Source organism: Glandiceps talaboti, chromosome 10 (assembly GCF_964340395.1).
Source record: "Glandiceps talaboti chromosome 10, keGlaTala1.1, whole genome shotgun sequence".
In the NCBI taxonomy this organism is placed as follows: domain Eukaryota; kingdom Metazoa; phylum Hemichordata; class Enteropneusta; family Spengelidae; genus Glandiceps; species Glandiceps talaboti.
Window position 1 is genome coordinate 2,312,501 of NC_135558.1, and position 20,000 is coordinate 2,332,500.

Below are 20,000 nucleotides of genomic sequence, written 5' to 3' on the forward strand. Positions count from 1 at the left end.
AAGATGAATTGTCCGCCTTATCTTAGGGACCGTTCAGTATTTATGGAGGGGAGGGGTGGATGAGAAAATATTAATTTAAAAAAAAAAATTCAGGTACCCCTTGAAAAGCTGTTATTTTTTAGGACCCCCACCCACCCAATCTAGGAAAACATTCCAACCCTTTAACCCCCACTACAATATTTGCATTAATTAATATTAAAATGAAACATAGATGTATACCTTTCTATCTTAATTGAAAGTATTTTCCATGAACGTGCTACTATGGAACTGCTTATAATTGTTGTAACTGTAAGTCATCAACATCAGAGGATAATTTATCATCTTAATAACTTCCAAATTCTTCCCTGATAGCTTCATCCCTGGTGTCATAACTGTGGGATATGTCAGTGTCAAATTGTTCATCTAGATCTGGTAATATCTGCTTCTGCGACGGAGTGTGGGATGGGTACGGCCGCAGGTGCTCATGAAGTTGATATTCTAGATACTAGTATGAGTATCCCAACATATGCGCAACTTGGCTTAGGGACCGGTCATTTTTTAACTGGCTGGGCATTACTGTTTGGGGAGTCACTTTGAAAAAAAACTCCACTTGAAGTGGCGGTGATGATGGTGGTTGGGGAAGAGGGGTTGATTTGGAAAACACCAATGAGAGTGGGGATAACTTTTGATAATAACAAGTTATAAGCCCGGGTTGTAGTAGTAATAGTAGTAGTAGTAGTAGTAGTAGTAGTAGTAGTAGTAGTAGTAGTAGTAGTAGTAGTAGTAGTAGTAGTAGTAGTAGTAGTAGTAGTAGTAGCAGTTTTGAAAGAGATTCATTTCAGATGAAACATTCACAATAAAATACTGATTACTGAAAGAATACAAGAGATTACTGTGTAAGTATGATTATGAAGAGCAAAAATTAACACCAATTGCTCTGTTTGAATGAATGGTTTCTCAGGGGTAATAACAAAGGCTGTGTTGTTGTTGTTGTTGTTGTTGTTGTTGTCGTTGTCGTTGTCTTGAATTTTTTTTTCGTTCAGGGGTTCAAACTCAAAACGAACCCTGAGTTTGAACCACGGAACGAAAAAAGCTCAAAAACAGAAGAAGAAGAAGAAGAAGAAACAACTCAAAATCCAAACTAACTCTACAATGTTATTGTAGTTTGGTAACCATGACATGTTCAAAACTTGTACAACTACACTCCAGGATCTGTACATGATGTTATCGGCTGATTCGTGCAGTCGTTTGAGAAAAAACGCAACTAAACATATAAATCTGTCAGATAACTCGAATTGATTGTTTTGGTAGTGCGTAAATAGTTTTATCCTGCTTTTACTAGTATTATACATACACACATAGAAACTGCCTAGGCCTAGACTGCCAGCTGGATAACCTTTGACATCAAGAGGACGCCAACAGTGATGTCATTCGCTGTTGTCCAATCAGCTTGTGGTATTTTGCATATGACGATGACAAGCGCGCAAATTCAATATTCCTGCAGTCGCCATTGTTTCCATGATCGTCTGTGTTGCTCCGTTCGTATTTATTTCGTATCGTACATATCATTGATGGCAATATTCCACACATTTTCAGAATATCAGTGACATAACTTATAACTTCAAAATGTCTGATGTACCATATTATGGGTAAGTACAATGTAACCGTAACAAGCCTAGCCTTTGCAATGAAACTCGATCGACTAGTTCGATCGCGAGAGTCACTAGCGATAGCGACGTCTGGCCTGATCAACCCCACACCTGCAAAGTTAAAAAATCCTTGCAGTGAGTAGTATCAGATTGTACAAGGCAACCACTGTTGGAATTATTGGTGTACACGGTCTTGTTTCGTTTCGATTGTACACTTCGATCTGCGAATCGTTTCCATTTTGTACGAGATTGGGCGTTCTGCAGAACGTGCTCCTCGTATCCTCGCGCTGTGGATTTTGAGACACTGTAACAAACTGGAATATTCATGTACTCGGCTCAATTTCACGCTGCATAAAAAGTTGCACTTTTCTTTTCTAATCCTACCTGTTACATTTGTAACTATTATAGGTTTAGTTTACGATTAGCTGACATAAATTGTACAATATATTGAGTGTGCAATCTTTGGTATCTGTAAACTATATACTGTACATGGCATTATGAAGAAGGTCAAGAGACCGCAGACCAGCTGTCTCGCGCGGAGAAAAAATGTACAGTACAGTTTTCGGAATCAGAAATGTGTTACCGTGAAATGCTGATGTGATTTGCAGACGTCTGATGTGTCCACTGTCCGTCGAAATCATCATATTTATACATTTTAACAAGCTGTATAGTCTGAAATTGTATTAACATATTGGAAAGGCTCGGCGGGTACAATAATTTGTGAATTCGCCTTTCATAACACTAATAGTCACTGTTTTAATTTATTAATGTACCAGGGCAGTTCTTTCGAGTCATTTTATCATATAGGGGCTACTTTTTTAATCGTCTAGAAGACATCTATTAATGCAGTTTTATAAAAAAAAAAAAATTTAATCTTGAATACATACCGAAGGACATTTAGTCTTACAATAGTAGTTTATTTTCACCCCGGACACTTTGATTTCGCTCTGATAAAGCCTCGGTTCAAGACTAGAACTTAGAAGCTAGTAGAACAATGGTTGTTTTTTTAAATGTGCCCATCGTAATATTTGATTCTGTAAACTTATTCTGTCATTCTTTTTATTTCCTTGCTGCTATTTCCTACAAACAAAATGTAGACAGGGAGCCATTTACTTGGAGTTAAAGGAATTGTATTGTTTTCTTAGGAAAACATGACCCAACATGATTTACTTTTTTGTGGTAAAACTCGACCTTTAAAAGGATTCAAATAAAACCCATCTTGAAAAGTCAGAGGAAAAATGTATCACTACTGTAAGCTTTAAATGATTTAAAATCATAATTATTACAAGTTTTTTCAATGAAATTTGAAAAGAAAGTTCAGATTTCTTAATGGTGAAATTATACATGTATCTTGTTTCCTTCAGATAGTTTTCCAGGCGAATAAATGTATTTTTAGACTTCAGGACAGTTTGAGGTTCCTAATGCTGTGTCACAAATGATAAAAATGTAGTAAAAATGTTTGTGTTGATAGATTTGTAAATATTGGTCAAATAAGTAGGTAAAATAGATATCTTGTTTTTCTTACCCAGACATCACTACACTACACTATAACACATGTACCTCTATTGCCATTTTCTATTCATTGTATACATATCAACAAAACCTTATTCCTATATTACTTGAAAAGTAGTTGAGATATTCTGAAAATCTATAACTTATAGTATAAGCTTAAATAATATTTTTTTCTGTGTGAAAACTTTATAGTCATTGAAAGCGAGTGCCATGATACCACCATGATGTCATTGCCACTCCATTTTGTATACTGGCAAGATGCCAACTAGAAACCATTAACACTCACATCATGAACTCAAAGCCTGTCTAAGCATGGAGGAATATTGTCATTAGATGGTCACACTCACAGTCAGGAAAATAGTCCTCTTCATTGTTTTTTAGACTAAGAGGGCTTTACATGTAAGGACTGCTACCCACTATGTATAATAAGGCCTTTAAAAAAATTGTGTGGTTCCGATTACGCTCAATTTTAGAATAGGTGGGGTAGTAGATTTTTTTATTTTATTTAAAAATTTTTTTTTCATATGTGAGTGTCTAGTTCAAGAAGTTATGTTTTCCATTGTTTTCCATATGGTCTCTGTGTTATTGGTTTCTTCCCATCAGATTAGTTCCTGATGACCTCATTCCGATTTTACACTATGTTATCTTCACACATAGTATTGTGTGAAGAAAATGTGTGAAGATAATGTACTGTAGTGTAAAATCGGAACATTGTCGTCACGAACTAGACTATCGGTACATCAGATGTATCATGTACAGCCATTACAGATTTAATTGGAAGAACAATTTTATATTGTTTTTTTAAGTTGATGTCATTCACTATTTCTCATTTACTTCAAAATTTTCGCAATTTTATTATTTTTTTCTATAATTATATGTAAAGAAAAGCAGCATAGGGTTGACAGTGAAAAACTAGATAGGGTCGGGTAACTGGAACCAAACACTTTTTTAGGCCTAAACAGGCTAGGCTGGAGAGGGGCTCAAATTGAAGGGAAGGTATCTCTTTCTGAAGGTAAAAAATGGACATTTAAATACTAGTATTGTGTACACAAATTGATGATGTGGGTTGGTTTTTTTTCAGTTACTATGACAGCGACAGTGACAGTGGAGAAGAGTATGAATACACTGATCATGATTATGATGTGCCAACAAGTAGACCACAAAAGAAGTACATAAACAAAGGTCGCTGGACAAAGGATGAGGTAAGTTATATGCTACAGGTGTTACACCGTGTACAGACATGAAGTGATGTGTATTTGACACTTTTCAAAATGTGTAAGTTTGTTTATAAAAATAAGTTGATAGACTTACAGTATATCTGGATTGTCACCAGTATGCCCTCTAATGGAGGACAACATTTCTGTCCTGGGTCAAAATGATACATTGAACCCACCACTATTATTGTTCCTCTCCTCATGGAGGCAGGAAGACTTCCTACTTCCATGCTCTCCTCAAATATTCCATCACCACTGTAGATATTGAATTCTCAGTTTCAGATTTTAGTAGCTCACATTTCACAGTGTTGTTATGTTGCTTCAGGTTTACATCAACACACTCCCACTGTAACTGACAACACAAAATGCTTTGTCATCCAAATGAACAATTGTAAAGTTAATGTATTTACTGCTATATTTGTGCATATGTGTTACACAGTGAATCAGTGTGTCTTCATATTTCATTTCTTTTTACCTTGTGTTGGTTAATAGGATGAAAGGCTGAGACAAGTGGTGGAATCTTGTGGTACCGATAACTGGAAGCTTATTGCCAGTTATTTCAATGATAGAACAGATGTACAATGTCTACATCGATGGCAGAAAGTCCTCAACCCTGAACTGATCAAAGGACCATGGACTAAGGAGGTAAGATGAGTATGAGTGGAACTCTAGATTGTAAGATGGTCATTGGTGGTTTGGTGTGGTGTCTACACACATGGAGTGGTTTTAGCAGAGTGCTAGTGAAACTCTAGGTTCTAAGATGGTTGATGATGATGCTTTTGTCACTGTACTATGTGTAGAGTCGTGATTATAGATAGCACCACCAATGGCTACAATATCTCACAATCTTGCAAAACTAATTTTACTTCTCCATTTATTTATGACTCAGTGTGAGAGAAATATGATATGTAAATTAAACTTTATTTTGATCATTGCAAACCAATACATGCTGAGATGTGGGACTGACTTTGTTGATGACATGTGTAGTAATACTAGTATGCTTTCTTACAAACTACATGTATTACAAAATCCTTGAACAGTATGATAAAAACTAGTGGTACTTTATAGAGGTCAGTGTAAACTTTTATTACCTTTTTGTTACTCCTTACAGGAGGATGATAAAGTTGTAGAGCTGGTAAATAAGTATGGACCTAAACGATGGTCTCTGATTGCCAAACATTTGAAAGGCAGAATAGGAAAACAATGCCGTGAAAGGTAAGCCATATCATTGTATCACTTTAAATCAAGGTGATGTAGTTTTATAGCAACACAATGGTCTACAAGGTGAACTATATGCCTATAAATTTGATGTTGCTACTCATATTCAGACATCAAGGTCAATTCATAACTCATCACACTGAAACAAGAATCAGCAAATATCTTGAACATTTTGTTCTACCTATATCCTAAATTTTGTTTAAGGCTCCCACAAATCTTGTAAATAAACATCAATTTGGACAGTGGAGCGACAAAATGTGATCATTTATTTGAGTTTGTGATAATTTTTTTCTGGAACTTACTTGAACTTCAGGTGGCATAATCACCTGAACCCAGATATCAAGAAGTCAGCTTGGACTGAAGAAGAGGATCGTATTATTTATGAAGCACACAAACGTCTTGGAAACAGATGGGCAGAGATTGCAAAGCTGTTGCCTGGAAGGTATTGTAGTGTTGGATTGCATTGGAAAATTTGGACATTTTGATTCATATTATATAAATTAAAGTAATTAATTCACTGTGAATGTGTTTATTGTAATCTATGCTGGATTTAGTTTAGCTGAATACACATAAATCTTTGGTTTTTTCCATGGAAATAACACCTGTTATCATACTGTACATCATTATTATGCAAGTTAACAAAGGTTACACATAGTATTCATTTATATAGAGGTGATGTATTCAGCCATTGTGATGTGTCAGCTATAGTTGCACTGAATATGCTTGGCTGGCCAGATGAGTTATTTTCAGGTAGTGTCTAATTTCTCCATTGCACTCTGCCAAAATAAAGGGCGTCTGACACATTCTCAAATGCTATTCTGCCAAATTTGCGTGCACCAAAATAAACATGTCCATAGAATTAACTATCCATCAACTGTGATTCTCCATTTTCAAAAGTTTTAGGACAGTATGGTAGTGCAACTCAGTACAGTAGTTTATTCATTTGATATGACATCACCATACTTAAATCAACAGACTTTTGTCCCAAACAGAACTCAATAACTTCAGCGATATATATATACATTTTGACTTGATAGCCTCTTCATTGTATTTGACAGGACGGACAATGCTATTAAAAATCATTGGAACTCAACAATGAGAAGGAAAGTTGAAGCTGGAGAGAAACCTTTCAGCTGTCCACCACCAAGCAGTAGACTGGACCAGCAGCATGATTCACACCACTTAGAAATAGAGCAACATTCTAAGTATGCTAATATGAATCAACAAGCTATGCAAGTAATACAGCAACAGAGTTTGGTAAGCATTCTGTTACATCAACATTATGTACCCGGCACCAAATCTTTTACGTAGCTGGGTTTACCCTTGGTGTTGTCATTTATTTGATTGGCATGCTAAGGCCACTACATCAATCTAACTAACTTATAGTAAAATGGGTACCTGGTAGGATGTAGTTGTTATATGGTGCATTTCATCCAATATGCTTAGTGATGGCAAGGATTATGTGCTTCCCATGGATCTGTGACACTGACAGGATTAAAATCCTCCAGTATTTTGGGCAGTTTGTGGCAAGCACTAAATTAAACTTATATTCTACTGTTACTGTAGCTGGACTGGAAGTGTTGTAATATCTAACTTGACATCCTGGTCAACTATTTTCAGTGTTTTATAATATATGAAAACTTCTCCCATGCAAACTGAGGTTGTGACCTTGGGGTCCCAGATGCATATGGCTGCCGGTTGTTAAAATATTGCAATACTCTGATATTTGAAATTCTTTTCACTGTTGATGGATGAAATTAACTTTTGTTGAGAATTCTACACAGTGAATGAGATTATTTGAACATATTCTCCCAAGCAAATAATTGTATTTTGCAGCATTGGGTGAATTCCTTCATAAAAATATTGAGTGTAGACCTTGATATATATAGGATATGGTTGAAAGTCTGAACCTGCATCTGAAAAGTGTCCTTGAATAAATCCTGTGACCTTGATCTTTGAAGAGTAACAATTGCTGAAGTTTGGAAATAGGATTGATTATTAATTTAGTAACAATGAACTTGAACTAAAGTCATCTCTGTTCTACATTGTTCAAGAAATACATATGTAAATCAGGTTTTATAAAGCACACACAGTACACATTTTGATTATGTAGGATGTTTTCGTTTTTCCATTTTCAGCTTCGTACACAACCACCACATTATGGTGATCATATCCGAGAACAAAGTACAAACAGACACGGTGAGTTGATTTACTATTATGTATCAAATCTTGTAGTTGTTGTAGTTTTCTTTCTTTTCAAGAGCCACCAACGTCAAGAAACATTTATGACTAAAAAGTGAAAAGTTTAAAATACTTGTTTATTACAGATGGAATTTTTTTTAAAGGAATAATCAACGGATATTGTGAATTATGTTTCATTTTTAGAAAAGAACAAACATAAAGATTACAGACATACCAAAGTTATGGATAGTGAAGAAAGTCCTATGCGTTGGATAGTAATGGATGGAGATAATATTTCACCATTAAGGTAATGCTAATCTGTAATCACATATTAAAGTCTGAGTTCCCCACCCAGATGTAAAGTAGTAAGAACATTATGAGGTAAAATACCAAGTTTAATAATTCCCTTAGTAGTGGGGTACAGTTTTAATCTTCACTCCCTGTAATATGCAGATCAATTTGAATTAGGTATTATACTATTTTCAGTCAGTATTTTATGATTCTCTTTATTACTGGATGCGTTAAGGATGCTATCGCATGACAACAGACAAAAATATTTGGTTTTTAAACAAATATTTGCAGTTCAGTTACAAACAAATACAAAACATGACAAAGACAGTGTGCAGCTAAGATGATATGTTTGTGAAATATGAACGATAGATTGCTGTAGAGTACAGCTTTGTGTCTCTCCCCCGCCACCACCGCCATAAGTTTTAAGTATTGCCAGAGCAAGAGCCAGATCTTAATACTTACTACTTGTGTTTTACGACTGTAGGGATATCCCTGATATGAATGCAAGTACAGTAGCACAACTGATAGAGCAAGGCAATGCATCAGATCTTAGTACTTATGAATTATTGGCTGGATCATGTGACCGGTCAGGTGCCACACCTATACAGTATTCAAAGTTTCAGCACAAGAGAGGAGTCACAGGTAAGTTATTTGAATTTCTGGATTTGATTTGTATTACACTACAAGCCATGAATTGGTGTTAGAATTAGACAGATGAAAAGATCAGATTTGTATTTCAACATTCACTTCTCCTCTAGATATACTAAGGGTTATTCAACAACAAACTGATTGGATCTGTGTCCATCTTAGTATTTCTTCATATCTATACATTGATTATTATTACATATGTTTATCAATAAAAACAGCAACAAAAAATATACAATGTGTTTGTCACTGTGATGTTGTGTACATGAGCGACTGTGCTCATTAAATTATATAGATTTGTTATAATGTTCTTGGTATTGCACTGCATTGCAAATACCAATACTATGTGTATGCATCCGTGCAAGTTATCTCTGGTGTAATACATGTATGTGTACTGTGCATCTTGTATTTATAGGTTATCGGTTTGATAGTCATGCCATTTCATCATTATCTAAAGATGTATCTGGATCATTGATCCCGATCACATCACCAGTGACATCGCGATTCACCTCACCACCAACTATCCTAAGGAACAGCTGGAAGAGGAAGGTATCCTTTACTGTAAAAAAGATATAGCACTTCAAACAAATGGTTTGATTTGACATGAACACCATACCATGTAGATTTAGTAGATAAAGCGTGTATGGCAAAATGTTGGTATACAATTTAATTGAAGAATAGCAGCTACCGGTAATACTGAAGTATATTGACAATTTCTCTTGTGTACAGTACCATATATTTGATCTTTAGATTGTATGTTATACCTACATGTAGTGTGTGCTATCTTTTGGTTTGCTGGATATCTAGAATATAATGAATATAGCTCAGAGCTGTTTTAACAAAAGATTGGCTGTATACCAGAATAAGTTGCATAAAGTGCAAGACTGAATAATATGTCATAGTTATTAGCTCACTAAGAAGCCCAGCTTTCCTGGTGACTAAATTTCTAAAACTAAAACAAAATAACAGAAGTTGACATCTTGACAGAGTATTCTGAGCTTTTTGATAAAAGAGAAACTGGCAAAGGGCTTCTCATTGTATTCTTCACTAAGTTATATGAACTTGACCTTAACAACTGTAATGTAGGATCAGAGTCGATGTGAAGACTCAGACAGGTCAACAATCAAACCAGATTTAGTCGTTAGTATCAAAGAAGAACCAGAGGAACAACTTGATATCAAAAGTTTTCAAAATTCAATGGTGGTACCAGCATCACCTAAATGTACACCAATAAAGCAGTTACCATTTTCACCTTCTCAGGTAAGGAGATTGTATAAGCACCCCTTGCCATCCATACTCCCTAGCCCTATCCCCACAAAATCTAACACTGACTTGTGTACAAAACTGGGTTCAAACAGCCTGAACTGCTTTGTGTTGAAATTATTTTATACTTGGATGACTAAAGTGAGTTGAAATGTCATATCCAAATGTATGTACTTTAGAAAAATTCAAATACAAACAACTAGAAGATATGTATAGTGTGGCCACTGGTTTCAAGGCCAAAAATCAAATTCAAGAGAACTAATACACAGCAAACATGTCTTACCTCAAACAGGCTGCAAAATGTTGATGTATGAAGTATGATGTCATCAAGGTAGTGGTCATGTGACTGTAACAAAATATTTTGCTGTTATTTTCTTCTAGTTTCTGAACAGTCCTGGCTTTCCTTCTGATGCTGGTATTACTCTAACATCTACACCTGTGTCAGTGTACCATACAGTGTTGTTAACACCAAATACTATTTTATCAGATGAAACCCCAGCAAATAAGGAAAACAAAGAAAAGTAAGTCTTGCGAGTTCTTTATTTAGAGCCTAACCATATACATGTGTTGATTTAATTTGTGTTGCAACCTGTCTGTTCATGCCGGGTGCAGTGGACTGCAATTCCTCAGAGCTGCAACCTGTAGAATGCCATCTCTGGTTGTTGTGGCATGTCATCCCTTGTGCCTCAAGTCAGTCATCCTTTGATGCTGCAGACTGCCATCTCTGGTGGCTGCCGACTGCCACCTCTGATTGCAGAGCCTGTCATCCCGGGTGCTGCAACTTGTTGCAATAGGTATTGCACAACATTGAACATGTCGGCCATTTTGTATTACTCCACAGGGAAGGTGTGTTCAGAACTCCAAGAATTCGACGTGCATTATTAGACACAACACCAAGAACACCAACACCACTGAAAAATGCTCTGGCCATATTGGAAAAGAAGAATGGTCCTCTAAAGCAATTGGTAAGTTAGTGTGCTGATAGTTGGTGTAAGAATGAACATTCACAAAACAGATTTATTTTATATACTTTACAATCTAAAGTTAAATTACCAGAAATGTATTTATTTTGCAAGAAATGTTATTGTGTTAATGAAACCGAACAGATAGTCTTGGTTGTACCAGAATTGTGTTTAGAGATGTTAGTGTGTTACCAAAATGGAACAGATAGTCTGAATTATGTAACAAATATCATATTTTGTCTGTAATAATGTAGCAATTGGACCATGTATTGTTTGTTGGCCATCAATATGACATTTCATGTCAATTTAGAACGCTAGATCATACACGTATGGTATACCATGATGGGGCATGCCGCACCCTCAGGCAAAAGCCAACCCTAGGACTGGGAGACACACCATATCTATCTTAGTCTACATATATGTAAAGCACTCACTAATACAGCCTATATTACGCTTTAATTTTTTCACCTAGCCCCAGAGCCAAAGTGATTTAGAAGATCTGAATGAAATTATCCAGAAAGATGAATTATCTGGAATGACAGCTGATATCAGTAGTCTTGACTCACCATTAAACTCAGTAAGTAAATTTTATTTGACCACAGACAAGTAAGAAACTCTTACTCTTACTTGTCTGTGATTTGCTACACCAAAAAATAACACCTCGGTCTGTCATTAATTATATGTAAACTAAGAAAGTGTAGTTTTGATTCATATCTATAGTCATGGTGATAAACTATATTTTGCTACCTGACCTGATACGTTGCGAATATAAAATGTTACTTAAATCTTGATTGTAACTTAGCTTGTAGTCAAGTAGCTGTGTTTTAAACAAAGCAGTGCTTGTTACATACATAGCCAATGGGTTCTGTTATTAGTCTTTCCATTTCTTGTTTCTCTTATTCCTTCCTTCTCTGATATGCATTAGTCATTGCCAGATTACTAACAGTGTTTTATTTAAGGGCGGTAAGTAGGTAAAATCTACCGGGGTTCCCACATCATTTTACCGGGGTTCCCCACCTAAACTATGATACATTGCATGGGAAGCACTACCAGTTTTACCTCTTTCACCCTTTCTGTTACCGGGGTTCCCAAACCTTAGCAAAAACACTGACTAATATTTGATTTTGTTATCTCTAGATGGAGAGTCCATCAAAAAGGGTTCGCAAGTCACTGCTATGGAGTCCAATACTGAATGCTGAATCTTTATTAACACCAGATACACCTGTAAGTAATCTAGACAACCAGTATGATTGTTTTAGTACATATGTACGTGATTGGCATTATAGAGACACTTCTGTATCCAGCACATTTATGTTGGTTTACCTGAGTGACAATATAAATAGCAAGTTACACTTCCAGCCAGCTGCTTCCAGCACATGTATATAAGTGACCAAGTTATGGAACAAAATTATGCAGTACGAGTTACACTTCCAGCACATTTATGTTGGTTTATCTGAGTAACAATATAGATAGCAAGTTACACTTCTAGCACATGCATGCAAGTGACAAAATGTCATTATATGACAAACTTAAGGTACAAGTTACACTTGCAGCACATTTGCTTTGTTTAAGTTACAAAGATATTCTTCCTATGAATATCTCTTGATACTAGTAATTGTATCTATTGCTATACAGAATGGATCAATGCTAATGAACAGGCAGTACACGTCACAAACATCTGGGTCATCGTTCAACAAAGGTTTCATGATGCCAAGTTCACCAAATCATGCTTCTCAGAAAAGGAAAATCAAGAAAGAAGGCCGACATGTGAGATTTCAAGAGACACCAAGTAAACCACTGGCTCAGGTTAGTCTTAGTGTCCTATGTAGAACAGTGTAAACTACTTTTTACTTCAAACCAACCGTAACTGCGACTTCTTATCCTATTTCTTATGTTCAGTTTTGGTGTTCGAATTTCACTATCTTTCTTGATATGTTTCAAAATGGATTGTTTACTAATCATCATGTGTCTTTATGTTTTTACCACCAGCTGGATGTTGCATGGGAAACTGTGGCATGCGGTAAAACAGAAGACCAAAAGTTGTTAACAGAGCAAGCTCGTCTGTATCTTAGTCAATGTAAACCAAGATCATTAGTTTTGTAGTCGACATGCTAAGCATAAGTTTTCTGTATTTATCAGAATACCATTTCCTGATAAAGGGCAAACTCGCATAGAAATGAAACTTTTCACAAAGTATTCCAACACTCTCTAATCAGTCATAGATTTTCACCAGCAATGAGAATCTTATTTTAACATCAAACTCTAAAATGACAGCTTTACTATCCTATCAAGTAGTTGTTTAGATTTGTATAAATGGTGGTAGAAGAATGGGTTTCCACAACGCTTTTTGAGATACCAGGGGTAGGACAGTTGTCTTACATTCAAGGATGGGTGTGTATATGCATGTCGATAGACTAGTATTTTTACCTATACAGATGTAGAGGCAGGTGTCCAAGGTAAAGACCAAGTGTAGTCTTTAATGATGTTTCTTGCATATTAATGAGTGATATGCAAATACATAAACTTAATATACAAAGTCAGCAATGTAAATGGTAGAAAGCCATTGTAGAATTGTCTGAAATGAAACAACTGTTTGGATTGATCAAACATGACACTTCCTTTGTTGAAACCTCTTATCAAACATTTCATCCACATTGTCACAGATTTTATTTTTTTATATTTAGTATTTTTAGTAGCACTGCAAGTCACTCAGAATTCTTTATTTTGTCAGTTTTGAAATGTTGACATAAAACCATACTCCCTTTACAATATAGAACTTTGCTGGGGATGAAATGGGGAATCAACAAATATCAACCCTTCTTACAAAGCCAATTTCATGGCATTGCGAGGCAATACATACATTACTAAGTAGTTTGCAATTCTGTTGCCGAAATATTATTTGCACCCTTTTGGCATTGACCTTGCTTAGGGTTCAATTTTGAAATCTTTCGTACTGTGATGTTAGATTTTGCCACTTTTGAAGAAATTAATTATTTACTCAGCAAATATAAATTAAATTTATGTTAAATTCATAACACCCTCATGCCACTTTGGTATGCATTTAATCCCTTATAAATTATTTTGCAGGCTATCTGCAACTTGCATATTTAATTTTGTATTACTGTTTCAGTATATCGATTATTATTGATTATCATTTATTGATTTTATAATGTCTAGAATGACCTCTGTTTTTTGAGAGCCATGGCAGCAATTTCAAAGTTGATTTTTCAAGTAGTATCTACTTTGAGATGTGTTGATTATATTTGTGTGAAAGGATGATTGACAAGGAGTTCTAATGAAGTCATTTCTTTCAAAATACTACAAGTACTTATTTAATACAATAGGTTGGTATCAACTACTCATAACCAAGAATATAAATAAAACTAGAAAGATTATATAATGATACGGTTGCCATAGAAACATGCATCACACATAATGTCATGTAGCAACACATCACTTCATACTCTTTTAGGAAACATGTTTCAATATATACTGAATATTAGTATGTCTAAATTTAATTAACAGACAATATGTATGTGGGACTGTTCAAGGTTTTGCAATTCTTGTTAACTGCAATAATATTTTATCACACGATTGTCACATAAATACCAATCATGCTATTTCTTGGTTGGCAAAATGACCTCTGCTCTCAGCACTACACATTACTATAGGCACACAAGGGAATAAGTTGACTGTCTTGTTCTATTTTTACCCTCCAGCATGATGTAAAATGTTATTACAGGTACCGAGAATAAGTCAACCTTCTTGTTCTATTTTGACACTCTAGTATGAGGTAAAATGCTATTACAGGTAATGAGAATAAGTCAACCTTCTTGTTCTATTTTGACACTCTAGTATGAGGTAAAATGCTATTGCAGGTACTGAGAATAAGTCAACCTTCTTGTTCTATTTTGACACTCTAGTATGAGGTAAAATGCTACTACAGGTACTGAGAATAAGTCAACCTTCTTGTTCTATTCTATATTGACTCTAACATGAGGTGAAATGCTATAAAAAAAAGTGCCGATAATTCACTGTTGGTGATTTGCACATTATCGGTCAATAGTGTGAATCCTGTCACAATTAAATTTGTTGTTACAATTATCATCACTTGACAACACAAATTATGCTTGAAACTAAATCTTAGCCTGGCAACAGATTTACATATAAAAAATTAATTGCGTTTTTTTAATTTCCTAGTAACTAAGAACTTCCAAAGCTTTCCTGTCTGGAAAACAAATAAAAAACTGTTCAATCTGCCAACATAGTTCTTTGCTTCAACAAGTCATTAGGTAACTAATGGTGATCAAAATGCTGTACAATATTGCCATGCTAGCTTCATTCATATTTTAGTATCATTGACGAGTACAAATGTTGTAAAAACCTAAATGATATTATTACTAAGTCTATGTTTTGTATATAGGATTTTGATAAAACATGCCATAAATAGGTTTTATTAGTTTAGTAGTACTGGTAAGTGAACTTACAAAATTGAAGGATGGCCATTGTGGTTTTAAAATAATCTTGTTTTCCTTAGATAATAGCCCATATAACTTGCAGAGAATGCAAGAACAATATCACAAGGTTCTTACTCCAAACACAGACTAGTTTCTTACTTGTCGGTGCTCTAAATCACATTCATTGCTTATATTTCAGAAAGGGGTGGTTTGTAACGTTATGCTCAAATGTTTAGTGGAATGCATCGCTGTAACAACCCTTCCTATTTGCTCATCAGCTTATTCTAATCTTCTGATAAAGAACGCTTTATTGGTCAATTCATTTCACCAGAGAAACTCCAACTTCTTTAGGGACGCTGTTATTCAGTTAGGGCATGTTTGTTGTGCAGTCAGTCTTGCCTAACATATCATAGAGTTCTGTAAAGGGAATTTAGTTGTGATTATTTGTGTGTGTGTGTGTACTTGAGGGGCTATAGAAAGTGTTACATGTGTAAAGATATTTTGAAGAAAAAATCTATTTTGAAATGAATAGTACTTTATTAAAGCTATGTACTGATTGATGTGTGTGTCTATGTGTGATATGAAATAAAATCACTATGATGTAACAATTGACGTCTCCTGCATTTCTCATTGGTGTGTGTGTGTGTGTGTGTGTGTGACATGATATGAAATAAAATCACTATGATGTAATAAGTGACGTCTCCTGCATTTCTCATTGGTGTGTGTGTGAGTGTGTGTGAGAGACATGACATGAAATGAAATCAATATGATGTAATAAGTGACTGTCTCCTGCATTTCTCATTGGTGTGTATGTGTAATATGAAAAAATCACTATTATGTAACAATTGACAAGTCTGCATTTCTCGCTTCAACTGACTGATATTCAACACTTCTTATGGTAAAGAATGGCCCATGTAATGTAATATAGGTAGAAGTAACACATCATGGCCAGAATTTCATGCTGATACTTGCTAGAGATGAGTATTGATACTAGTATTCATTCAGCTTTTTAAACTTGCCTCAATAACAATTCCCTCATGCTGTGTTCAGCAGTAAAAGTGTTGTTAACTATCAAGTAAAAAAAAAACAACCTAAAATTGTAAAATGATCAGCTTTGATGTAACTGCACTTGTACATGTTAGATATAGTCTTCTGACAAACACTGCCTGTTTTAGCCATTTTATTTTATTGGAAGGCCCATGATTCAATCCCAGGTCATCGCATCAGTGTTACTCTACCTTTTCAGTGTAACCATATAGATTACATAGGATCATCACCCTTTTGTTCTGGACAAACCTTTTCTATAACTCTGCCAGACAAGTTTTTCACACCTAAATTTTAATCTCATGACATGAACCTCATATACCACAAGCAGATAGATACACCAGTCACTTAGGAGATTTATTTTTGTCTTAGAATCTTCAAATGTTTTGAATTTATTCATCTCAAGGAAAATGTGGTCAGCTTTTTTTTTTTTTTTTTTTTCCCAGTTATAAGTATACTAAGTCTGCATGTTCACCCAACTGTTCGCAATCACTCTATTCAGGTTGCTATTTCACACAAAAGAACATAATTGAGTTAAAAATTTTATTCAAGTTAACAGCAAAGAAAGCCCTGAGACCAGAGCAAGTGTACATAAACAGAGTAAAAATGACTGAAATGTGTAGTTCAAGTCAGTCTCAGAATTTTTCATATTTATTATGTAAATAATTGACATCACAGATTTTGATGGTCATCAGAAACGTAATTAGTAGTTCTAGCATGATGTCTGCTAAACTGATATGTACATTAGAATTAAATACAATGTAAATGGAATTATTAACCAGTAAAATCAAAGTCTTTACAGTTAATGTTCTGACATGAACACTCCAAAAAGTCTGTCCATAGTCAAGCAAAATTTTGTTTTATTTTAAAGTGTTAGAAATCACACTAAAATATCATAATTGTCTGCTAATATGCCTTACACCTGGTATGGTTAAGTTGATTTGCATTCACTACTTTTATCATTGTCTGTTGGTGGATGCTAGACTCTCAACAGTCGTCTTTACTTTTTTTGTAACATGTCTTTAAATACAATTACTCTTGTTGTGTATACATGTTTGATGGAGAACACTGTGTGTGCTTTGCATGTTAAATGAAGTAAAGACGACATCAGATTATATATTTATCTATTCGATCGTGTTCAATACTGAGCACTGCAATCTGAACAGCTTTGAGTAGCACATGTTCTGTAAAATAATGCACAGTGCATTACATTCTAATTATTATATCACATGCTATAGGTTATGTGTGTGCACACCATTAGTTATAACTTAAAAATATAAAAAAAATTTTTAAGGAATATGACAAAATATAATCTGTGTCTGAATAAATACAGATTTGGTGGAAGCCTTAGATACCCTGCAGTACGTTAGGCAGACCTGTGTCCACTAATTGTCATCATTGTCCAATGGTGGTGAAACATCAATACTAATAACATGACTATCACCATTCTTTATATCATTGACTGTTTTTCCTGCAAAAAAATTTATGACAGTTTTAATATTAACAGAAACAATATAACATAATAATAGTTATTAGATTAATAGGAATGTGTTATTTGGAGAGCTGGAGTTATGCTCTTCAAAATAGGGCAGTCAAGGTGTATATAAGTCAATGTGGTAAAGGAATGGAGTCTCTTTGGAGCAACAGTAAAATTGCCAAAAGGTTTTGCTACTGAAAGATTACAAATACAAAGCATCAACAAACCACAATCCAATCTAGTAATGAAGCTTTAAAATTGTTGATTTATGTTGGATTCAAAGGATATGTGTTTATATTTGACACTATCAACAATGAGCTAGCACAAAACTGTTAAAAGCAGATATTTTCATTTTAATTCTCAATTAATGTAGAATGATTACATCATCTGTTTTTGTTTATATGTTCTTAGATTTTTATCATTGATGTATTTTGATTACTGTACAGCACATTGCAGTTTACTGTTCACTGGCTCTGTTTGATACAATGATGCACAGAGGCCAGCAAGATACTGCATGCACATGCTAGATTCTTGCTACATTTTGTCTAAAATAAAATAAACTAATGTGCTACATGCTGACATCAAAACATTGTGCCCATGCTTCACCTCATATTGCAGTATATTTCAATGTTTAATTTCATCGCAGTCTTGCTATCTTAAAGTGTAGCATGTTCAGATTCTTGTTGATTTCTGTGTTTGTATGAAACAGAGCCAGTGAACAGTATCCTGAAATGTGCTGTACATCTACTCATGATAAATTAGTCAAATTAATTAACTGCAATATCAAAGTCAATTCGATGTAGCTCAAACTTGAAGTTGAATTCACTATATACTTAGTAGTTTATTATACTGACCTTCTAGCTTTGAATTGTCTTGTGGAGTATTTCTTGGTGAAAGGTTGAACTTTGTGATATAATACTTGAGGAATGCAGTTGCTGCTCTTGCACCTTGCTGTGGTATGAACATAGAATTGTTAATGAAAATTAATTCACTGATGTTGACTTCCACACATGTGAAACTTGATCATAATCATCTTTGTCTAATTGCTACTACCAATTTATGCTGTGTGGGTATAGGTTTTTGCCAATCAAGGTTGGGCAGTGGAAGGGGTTGACTAAGGAGGACCTGTAAACTGTACTGCAGTGGAAGGGGTCGACTAAGGAGGACCTGTAAACTGCATTGCAGTGGAAGGCGTCGACTAAGGAGGACCTGTAAAGTGTACTATGAAGGTTCACAAAACTCCAGGAAATGTTAAAATACACTTGAAATAATTCATCTGAACATTTTTGGCAAAAATGTTGGATGTAATATTGAAAATTAATTGCTGTTTGGTAACATTTAATTTGAAAGCCAAGGCCATTATCACAAAGTTTGATTTGAGATATACAAATGACTTAATTTATTTAGTCAACATGTGATGGAATAATATCGCTTGCATAAGTGTATAACTATAGTTTTCAAATATTACCCACATACTTCATTTATGTAGGACATTCAATGAGTTACTGTACAGAACTTACACATTAAAAGTTGAGAAGTTATTAATATCTTGATAATATCTAGAACAGAAATCATTTCAGTGAACATTTTATTTAAGTACTTGATGTTTTTGTAAACAAATGATCTGGTCTTACCTCTACAACAAAGTCTTTATCTGCTTGTTCCATTTTGAAGTCAGTGGTTTGTATGTAATCTGTATCAACACCAATTGTCCTGTCAGCATCTCTCTCCTGGACAAGAAACAGCATTATGGGGTCAATATGAGTCAAATATTATGGTAATTAAGGTATTAATGGAAAGGTGGTTACAGTAATGGGGGGGGGGGGGGGTAACATTGTGATGGTATAGTTTTAGTAGTGATGATGGCTATAAGGCAATGGTGATGGCTTTATTATGATGATGATGGTGGTGGTGGTGGTGGTGGTGGTGGTGGTGATGATGATGATTGTGGATACAGTAATGGGGGGGTAACATTGTGATGGTATAGTTTTAGTAGTGATGATGGCTATAAGGCAATGGTGATGGCTTTATTATGATGATGATGTGGATGATGATGATGATGATGATGATGATGATGATGATGATGATGATGATGATGATGATGATGA

The 20,000-nt window shown here is 34.9% G+C and overlaps 1 protein-coding gene and 1 long non-coding RNA gene across 2 annotated transcripts in view; one reads left to right on the forward strand and one right to left on the reverse strand.

Moving 5' to 3' along the window:
- Positions 1 to 1,498: 1,498 nt before the first annotated feature.
- On the forward strand, positions 1,499 to 13,017 carry LOC144441475 (myb-related protein A-like). Its single transcript, XM_078131055.1, has 17 exons — positions 1,499 to 1,628; positions 4,222 to 4,342; positions 4,847 to 4,999; positions 5,466 to 5,569; positions 5,886 to 6,014; positions 6,631 to 6,829; positions 7,711 to 7,771; positions 7,958 to 8,060; positions 8,529 to 8,686; positions 9,105 to 9,250; positions 9,782 to 9,949; positions 10,334 to 10,473; positions 10,794 to 10,917; positions 11,387 to 11,491; positions 12,052 to 12,138; positions 12,550 to 12,720; positions 12,904 to 13,017. The coding sequence occupies exons 1-17, from the start codon at positions 1,606 to 1,608 to the stop codon at positions 13,015 to 13,017; spliced, it is 2,106 nt and encodes a 701-aa protein (XP_077987181.1). The 5' UTR covers positions 1,499 to 1,605.
- A 5,810-nt stretch (positions 13,018 to 18,827) lies between these two features.
- LOC144440958 (uncharacterized) overlaps positions 18,828 to 20,000 on the reverse strand; it is a 1,407-nt gene continuing 234 nt past the window's right edge. The window contains exons 2-3 of the long non-coding RNA XR_013481220.1: positions 19,527 to 19,622; positions 18,828 to 18,843 (exon numbers count right to left, since the gene is read on the reverse strand). This is a non-coding gene — a long non-coding RNA (uncharacterized LOC144440958). The remainder of the gene's footprint in view (positions 18,844 to 19,526; positions 19,623 to 20,000) is intronic.